Below are 8757 nucleotides of genomic sequence, written 5' to 3'. Positions count from 1 at the left end.
TTTTCCCATGGACAATTGTACGTTGTATGTTCGAGGGTCGGTAAACCTGACAATGTACTTATATGCAGCGACAATTGGACAGCGAAGAATGTTGTATATTCGCAAGTTTTACGCAGTTAATTTGCATTGTATCTATCTATCTATCTATATAAAAACGAGTTGTGTGTATGCATGTTTGTTTGTTTGTAAAAAGAGCGTTTGCATATGACGTCATTATAAGTACATAAGGCTTTGTATATGCACAGACAATGGGAAAGACAAGAATGTTGTATATTCGCAAGTTTTACTTAGTTCAAAACACAAATATAAATCTATCTATATTCATAGGTGGTACACAGGGACACAACTACAATGGCGCGTAACTAATATTGCGCGTAACGACTTACGCTCGCGGGGGGGGGATTGGGGGGTGAAGTGCCCCCACCAACTAGGTGTTGGGGTGGCGCTTCGCGCCACCCCAACAGCTAGTATATATATATATATATATATATATATATATATATATATATATATATATATATATATATATATATATATATATATATATATATATATGTATATATATATATATATATATATATATATATATATCTATATATATAAAAATAAGTTGTCTGTGGATCTGTGGATCAGGTGACGTCATGTTTCGGCTGACGTCATGAAATTAGTTGCCATCATTTTTGCTTTGAAGGTGACGTCATTCAAGTTATATAAGACATATGTTCGCGTAGAATTCTATTAATGTTTAAGTTTACAATGACTGATGAAGATGCTCAAAGAGTCTATGCCAAAGAACTTGCTGCTGATAGAGAAAGTCAGAAAAGAAAGCGTGCCGAGGAACTACCAGAGCAACGCGAAAGCAGACTTGCTGCTAAAAGAGAAAGTGAAAAAAGAAGGCGTGCCGTGGAATAAAAAGACCAGCAGGGAAACAGGCTTGAGGCTGATAGAGAAAGAAAGAACAGAAAGCATGCCGAGGAACTACCAGAGCAACGCAGAAGCAGACTTGCTGCTAAAAGAGAAAGTGAAAAAAGAAGGCGTGCCGAGGAATCAAAAGACCAGCAGGGAAACAGGCTTGAGGCTGATAGAGAAAGAAAGAACAGAAAGCATGCCGAGGAACTACCAGAGCAACGCAGAAGCAGACTTGCTGCTAAAAGAGAAAGTGAAAAAAGAAGGCGTGCCGAGGAATCAAAAGACCAGCAGGGAAACAGGCTTGCTGCTGATAGAGAAAGAAAGAACAGAAAGCATGCCGAGGAAACACAAGAACAGCAAGAAATCAGGCTTGCTGCTGATAGAGAAAGTAAGAAAAGAAAGCGTGCCGAGGAATTACAAGAACAGCAAGAAATCAGGCTTGCTGCTGATAGAGAAAGTAAGAAAAGAAAGCGTGCCGAGGAATCAGAGCAATCTGAAAGTTATCGCCTGGCATTCAGGTACAACCCAGTCGATGATTATAGCTTGAGTAGATGTGTTCAAATCGGGACAATGTCTAAAATTTGTCCCTATTGCAAGGCCTTGAAATTCAATGGTGAAACAATGGGAATGTGTTGCGCCTCAGGAAAAGTTAAACTTCCTCTATTGGCTGCACCTCCAGAGCCATTGAAGACTTTCCTTACTGGAACTACGTCAGAATCTAAGCGTTTTTTGTCAAAAATCAGACAATACAACTCATGTTTCCAAATGACGTCGTTTGGAGCCCAAATCGAAAATCCAGATCAATTTATGTCTACTTTCAAAGTAAAAGGGCAAATTTATCATAAAGCAGGGTCCCTTCTACCATTCTCAGGCGAGAATCATAAATTTTTACAATTGTACTTCATCAGTGATAGAAATTCTGAATTGAATGCACGTTGCGAAATTTCTCCCAACGTTGAAAGGACAATCGTTTCCCAATTGCAACATCTTTTCCACGAAAATAATAATTTAGTGCGTCTGTTCAAAACAGCCATCGATTTGATGCCTACTGATACTCATAAAATTGTTATTTCCGCTGACAAAACGCCTCCTGGCCAACATGTGCGTAGATACAATGCTCCGACTATCGACGAAGTGGCAATCGTTATGGTCGGTGATCAGTTTTTACCTCGAGATATTATTCTACATAAGCGAAACGCTCAGTTGTTAAGAATTGCTTATCTATTGCTCTATCTATCTATCTATCTATATAAAAACGAGTTGTGTGTATGCATGTTTGTTTGTTTGTAAAAAGAGCGTTTGCATATGACGTCATTATTAGTACATACGGCTTTGTATATGGACAGACAATGGGAAAGCCAAGAATGTTGTATATTCGCAATTTTTACGTAGTTTGAAACACATATATAAATCTATCTATATTCACAGGTGGGACACAGGGACACAACTACAATGGCACGTAACTAATATGGCGCGTAACTAATATGGCGCGTAACGACTTACGCGCGCGGGGGGGCTTGGGGGGGCGCGAAGCGCCCCACCAACTAGGTGTTGGGGTGGCGCGAAGCGCCACCCCAACAGCTAGTATATATATATATATATATATATCCAATAAATATGGATATATTTGGATATATGTATCTTAACTGATTACCATGCAAGCTTAAAGGTTCTTGAGAATATTAAAGGCAGGTAAAAGAGTGAGTTGGAATGCTATGAAACATCCTCATTGGGATTCAACGGAAGTAAAATTACACTGAAGCCCTATTGAATCACACGTAATGATCGACAGATGAAGCAGCTAAGGCTGGAGCCTAAAATTTGAGATGGCCCTGGAAACAAGGACCTATATAATAGAAAAATGTCCGACCGGGATTGGATACCGGTTAAAGGTGATTCATGAAGTGAATATTATTTATTATGGTAATATTCGACAGCTGAATGACAGCTTGGATGGTAATATTTGACAGCTGACAAAACATATGGTAGATGGTAGACATGATAGATGGTTAAGCGGAAAGTCGGATGTTTTTTTGCACCAGTCTTCAAAAAGAGGCCCGATTATCCCCATATATTCAAAAATATGCCAAAAACATGGCATTTTTTACTTATGTAAGAGTTCCACAACCTCAGAGGTACTTGAGTATAAATAAGAACAGATTTAACCATGTCGCAGAGGTAAGAAACACCGTACCTACAATAAATAAGTTATATAAGATTAATTAAAAAAATTTCTTACGGAAGTAAAGACCAAAGTTCAAACCTAAAACCAATAAAAATTATTACTTCGCAGATTACGCATTATAAATCTACGAAACCAGCTAACCTAACCTATATATCTATGAAACCAGCTTAAAAAAAAAAAAACCTAAAACAAGAGGATAATTTACAAGTCTCTCATTAGACTTCACCGACAATGATATTGATAAATTTTAGGATACAATCATAATTCTCTAAAAAAAACTCTAGCAAACTCAGTTTTCAGTAAAGCACTAGTTTTTGGGAATCCTAAAGATATTGAGAATGTCATGAGTCAATTTATCCAAACTAGTTTTGTTGGTGTATCTTTTGTATTCTGTGAAGCAATTATTTTTGTTAGTTTTAACATTAAACTTCTTTCTTTACTTCGGTAAGAAAAATCTTGTTTTATTGATTAGTTTTTGCAATTTTTTTACTATACGAATTGAACCTTATAAAAATATTTGTTATTTAATTTAGGTGATGAAACTAAAGAACTTGACATGTTTTTTTGTTCAATTACTACATTCAGTATTGTTTATACTTTTTATACTTCCTACCTTTCTTAAACTGTCCATAATACATGGAGCACCATTGTCGCATAAATAAAGGATTCGAAGGCTATTGTCTCACTAGTATGTTTCCGAATTTTCACAAAAGAAGTTCAATTATTTTCATGAAAAATGAAAATAAATAGGAGACTGTTTTCCTTAGGCACCTTTTAAAACACCCTTTTTTAGTTTTTACTTACTAAGGTGGCTAGAAGGGGGGTATGCAAGAGAGGGATTGTAAGTCTTCTGTCAAAGATTTTAGACCATGGATCTTAATGACCCCTTTATCATGCTCCCCAGCCTTTCCACTCTACAAACTCTCCACAGGGGATCGCATAGCACTTTACGATTTATTTGCAAAGACTAATTGACTAATAAGATGCAAATAGAGAGAGTTGGTAGCTTAGAATGAGCCACTAAATAATTGTGTGCAACCTTACCGTGATTGGGTAGCCTTGGCAAACGAAAAAATGATTTGAAGTAAATAATAAGATTTACGCTGATCATGCAAAAACGTAATTCTCTTATTTTTTCAAGATAGGGGCTTAAAACCTTCATTTGAGGGTCTTAGACCATGGCAAATTTACCGACTATCGTAGAACTTTCATTCCCAGGAATTTTAAACCTCAACAGGCTAAACTTGACGTTAAGGGTTGACTGAAAACTTCCCCGTTTCGGGTTTTGGACAATTGTAAATCATCGACTATCTTAGCATTTGTAATTCGGAGTATTTTCACCTTGTTTGGGGGGAAATCGAGATTCTTTGGGGTAAAGCAGCTAAAAACACTACCTTGGTGCGGCACTATTTCTTTGATCAAACAGTTCGTGGTAACGAACTGTAGTAAGCAGCGACCCGACTCAATAGTAAGCGAAACTCTAGAAAATGGAATTTTGATACCAATAGTTACATCAAAAGAATCTCATTTTAATGCTAATTTTAAATATATAAGTTTCATCAAGATCAGTTATACCCATCAAAGGTTACGAGCCTGAGAAAAAATTTGCCTCATTTTAGAAAATAGGGAGAAATACCCCCTAAAAGTCATACAATCTTAACGAAAATCACACCATCAGATTCTGGGTATCAGAGAACCTTATTGCAGAAGTTTCAAGCTCCTATATACAAAAATGTGGAATTTCGCATTTTTTGCCAGACAGAAGACAGATCACGGATGTGTGTTTATTTGTTTTTTTTTTTTTTTTTCCAGGGGTGATCGTATCGACTGATTGGTCCTAGAATGTCACGAGAGGGCTCATTCTAACGGAAATTAAAAGTTTTAGTACCCTTTTTAAACCAAAAAATTGGAGGGCACCTAGCCCCCCTCCCTCACTCATTTTTTCCCGAAAGTCACCGGATCAAAATTCTGAGATAGCCATTTTATTCACCATAGTCGAAAAACCTAATAACTATGTCTTTAGGGACAACTTATTCCCCCACAGTCCCCTTGGGAGGGGCTGCAAGTGTTTACATATAGTAATGGTTATTGGGAAGTTTACAGAAGTTTTCAGGGGGATTTTTGTGGTTTGGGGGAGGGGGTTACGTGGAATGATCTCTCCATGGAGGAATTTGTCATAAGGGAAGAGAATTTCAATGAAATTCTCTTCTTTGAAAACGATGAAAACATAAATATGAAAAGTTTTTTCAACTGAAAGTAAGGAGTAGCATTAAAACTTAAAACGAACAGAAATTATTACGCATATGAGGGGTTCACCTCCTCGTAATGCCTTGCTCTTTACGCTAAAGTATTTTTTGTAATTTCAACTATTTATTCTAAGGCTTTTGTGATTCAGGGGTCATTCTTAAGGAATTGGGGCAAAATTCCCAGGGGCTACAAGTTACAAACTTTGACCTGTGTTTACATATAGTAATGGTTACCGGGAAGTGGGGGGAAGATAATTTCAATAAAGGGGCGCAGGATTTTCTAGCATTATTTGAAAAAAAAAACAATGCAAAAATAAATATGAAAAGCTTTTCTACTAAAATTAAGAAGCAGCATTAAAACTTAAAACGAACAAAAATTATTACGCATATGAGGGGTTTACCTCCTCGTTATACCTCACTCTTTACGCTGAAGTATTTTTAGTAATTTCAACTATTTATTTTACGGCCTTTGTAAGAGCGAGGGTTCGACGAGGGTTTAACTCCCTCATATAGGGGAGAGTCGGGTAAGACGGACCCCATTTTGGTTTTTCGTCTGCGGAAGAGCTTGGAAACAAGCAACGACTGACGAAAGGTGTCTAACTTGTCCCCAAAACATTGAGTTACGTAAAGAAACCTTCTTCACACATAAATCGGCCGTATTTCCGGGCCCAGATAAGAAAAACTGAAGTTTGTCAAAAGGTCCATCTTGCCCACCCCATAGGATAAGACGGACCAGCCCTTTGGGCAAGACGGACCCAATTGCTCAAAAAGATTGATTGTCTCTAAACAATTTTATTTCGAATACTTAAAATACTAGTAGTAAGTAAAAATGTAAAAAGTTAGCAAATAGCTATATTTAAACACTGTACGAGGCCAAATCTACGTGAAAAACGAACTGAGCCGACTGTCTCGTCGTTCCGCCCGGAGGGGTCGGTTTTGGCAGCTTCATGATAACCTCTTCTTTTCGCACGAAGCTCATCTCTTCAGTTGCCGTGAATTTGCTCGATGGAGATAATCGCTTCCAAAACTGAACTTGGAAACCATCGGATTCACAATCACACACAACTCCAACATAATTCCTGAAGCTCTTCTTGGTCGGCACTTTCACAACCAAGAAATTCCCACTTTGTGGGTTCGGTTCCATCAAGAAACTCCTCCTCCTCTGACCCATCCAAATACAAGCTGTCATCACTTTCATCATCCAGCGCGATATGTTCATCGAAGCTGTCTTCCCCATTCCCAGGCTGTTTGGAGAGGTTTCTCTTTTCAGGCCGTTTTCTTTGAGCTTTCTTTTCTGATTTTTTTCTTTTCAACTCAAATTCTTCTTCCAGTCTGTTTTTTTCAGGTGTGTTCGTCAGAATTTTGGACTTTGTTCTTTTCCTAGACGTTTTTCCGTCTCTTGCATAGAAACTCGCCTTAGGGTGAGGACGAACCGACTCTGGAGTCACTGGCATAGTCGCAGAAATCAATGAGCTACTGGTAGTTGGCAGCACGTCGTTATTCAAGCTCTCGTCGCCAGGGCTGGTTGATGGAACTGCAGACTGGCCTGTCATGGGAGACGTCTCTGGTGCTGGTCGGTCTGTCACAAAGGCGCTGAGAAAGTCGTGATCTTGGAAAACGTTCCTATTGAAAGGGTATATTCCTGTTTTTTGGAACCCGCTTAGTACGTTTTCCATGACGAAAGCTCTTGGAAAAGCGATTCCAACGAATATTCCGATTTTATAAATGGTAATCCTCCTGTTTGGGTTTGAAACCATCCACGAGTTAGCTGCTTCATTGTAGTATCGCTTGAATGGCCCATAAACAGCAACATCAAGAGGCTGCAGCTTGTGACTGCAATGTGGCGGAAGCGTTAAGACGTCAATGCCGTTTTCTCTGCAAAGATTAACCACGCTCAATGAGACGTGCGAATCATGGTTATCCATAGTCAGCAGAAGTCGATTTGTGGGCGAGCAACTGGTTTGGGAGATCAGATGGCGCATCATATCCGGGAAGATTTCGGATGTCATCCATCCAGACGGCTGGCATTTTCCTGTGCTTCCAGGGGGCGTGCCATTGAGAAAACTTTGAAGCCAGTTCACTCGTGGAAAGACAAAGAAAGGGGCTATCGACTGGCCAGCTTCGTTGATACACCCTACGACTGTTACCAGCGTCCCTCGCTCAGCCGAAGTAATGCGTCCAACTTGCTTTGATCCCTTTTCTGCAACCACCTTTGGTGTCTTCTGAACGGTGGTTACTCCAGTCTCGTCAAGATTATATATTCTATTCGGCGGATACTTGTGCTTTATAAGCAGCTCTTCTAAATTATTGAAGAATTCGCTGACATTCGTCCTGTTGAAGCTGGTGGCTCTGGCAAGGCTTGTCGTTTCAGAGGACCTTAGGGAAAGCCCAACACGACTCATAAAGCTATTCATCCAGTCTTTTCCTGCACACTTATTTTCAGTCCAGTTCTTCGGCATATTCTTCCCTTTGGTCTGGGCATATTCATATGCAAGCTGACCTGCTTCCTTTTTCGTAAGTCCATGATGCATTTGCTGTGCTTTGATCATATAGTCCTTCAGAAGTATCTCTTCGTTTGCTGAGAACACACTTTTAAAGTTGAAGGTAGTTGCCAACTCCACTGATTGGGGATCTTCTGCTGCGTCGAGTTTTGCAACTGCTCTTCGCACTGTGCTTCGTGGCAAACCAACCTCTTTCGAAACTTTGCGAAGCGGCGAACCAGATTTAACTCGCATAGCAGCTGCTCTCAGTAAGTCCTGGTCGTGGAGACTGCGGGTGGTTTCCCTAGTATACTTTCCCATTCTGCAAAGGAGGGACAGCTTAATATATTTCTAATTGGCATGCGGGAACTATAAATGCAACACAATATTCACAAAATACGTAAAAAATAATAACTTCGAAAAAGATTCCAGATGATAGGGGGCAAGACGGACCGGTCCGTCTTACCCGCTGTCTCTGTGGTCCATCTTACCCTAAACCTGCTTTTTTGGAATAGTTAAAAATTATAACATAAGATAGCGCTGCAATGAAAAAAATTAATGTCTCACACACTCTCCTAGACCTCCATATTTGTAAAAAAATATTACCACAGTATAAAACAGAACATTAGAAACACCAGAAAAGAAAAAAATTTACCTCAAAAGCCGGTTTCGAGAATGTGAAAACGAATAAAAATATTTTTCTCGAAAACAAGATTGGCTTCAACTCTCAGACTTCGCTCCGAAACTTGCCACTAGATGGCCGTTGTTTCTAGCTCTACAAGTGATAAAAAGATGACGCTCAAGTCGAGCAATGACCAAAGGTCCGTCTTGGCCCCCGGTCCGTCTTACCCGACTCTCCCCTACGCAATAAAAACATACGAATATAGAAGTTCGTTACGTAAGTTAATTCGTAAGTTACGTATATTTTTTTACTAAT

At 39.2% G+C, this 8757-nt stretch overlaps 1 protein-coding gene across 1 annotated transcript; it reads right to left on the bottom strand.

Annotated features, from left to right (window-relative positions):
- Positions 1-6395: 6395 nt before the first annotated feature.
- LOC136040010 (uncharacterized) lies at positions 6396-8141 on the bottom strand. The gene has a single exon (XM_065724077.1). It carries the CDS (start codon positions 8139-8141, stop codon positions 6396-6398), a length of 1746 nt encoding a protein of 581 aa, XP_065580149.1.
- Positions 8142-8757: the final 616 nt, after the last annotated feature.

Source organism: Artemia franciscana, chromosome 20 (genome assembly GCF_032884065.1).
Source record: "Artemia franciscana chromosome 20, ASM3288406v1, whole genome shotgun sequence".
NCBI lineage: Eukaryota > Metazoa > Arthropoda > Branchiopoda > Anostraca > Artemiidae > Artemia > Artemia franciscana.
The sequence above is the reverse complement of the archived record's forward strand: the minus strand, read 5'-3'. Positions and strand labels throughout refer to the sequence as shown.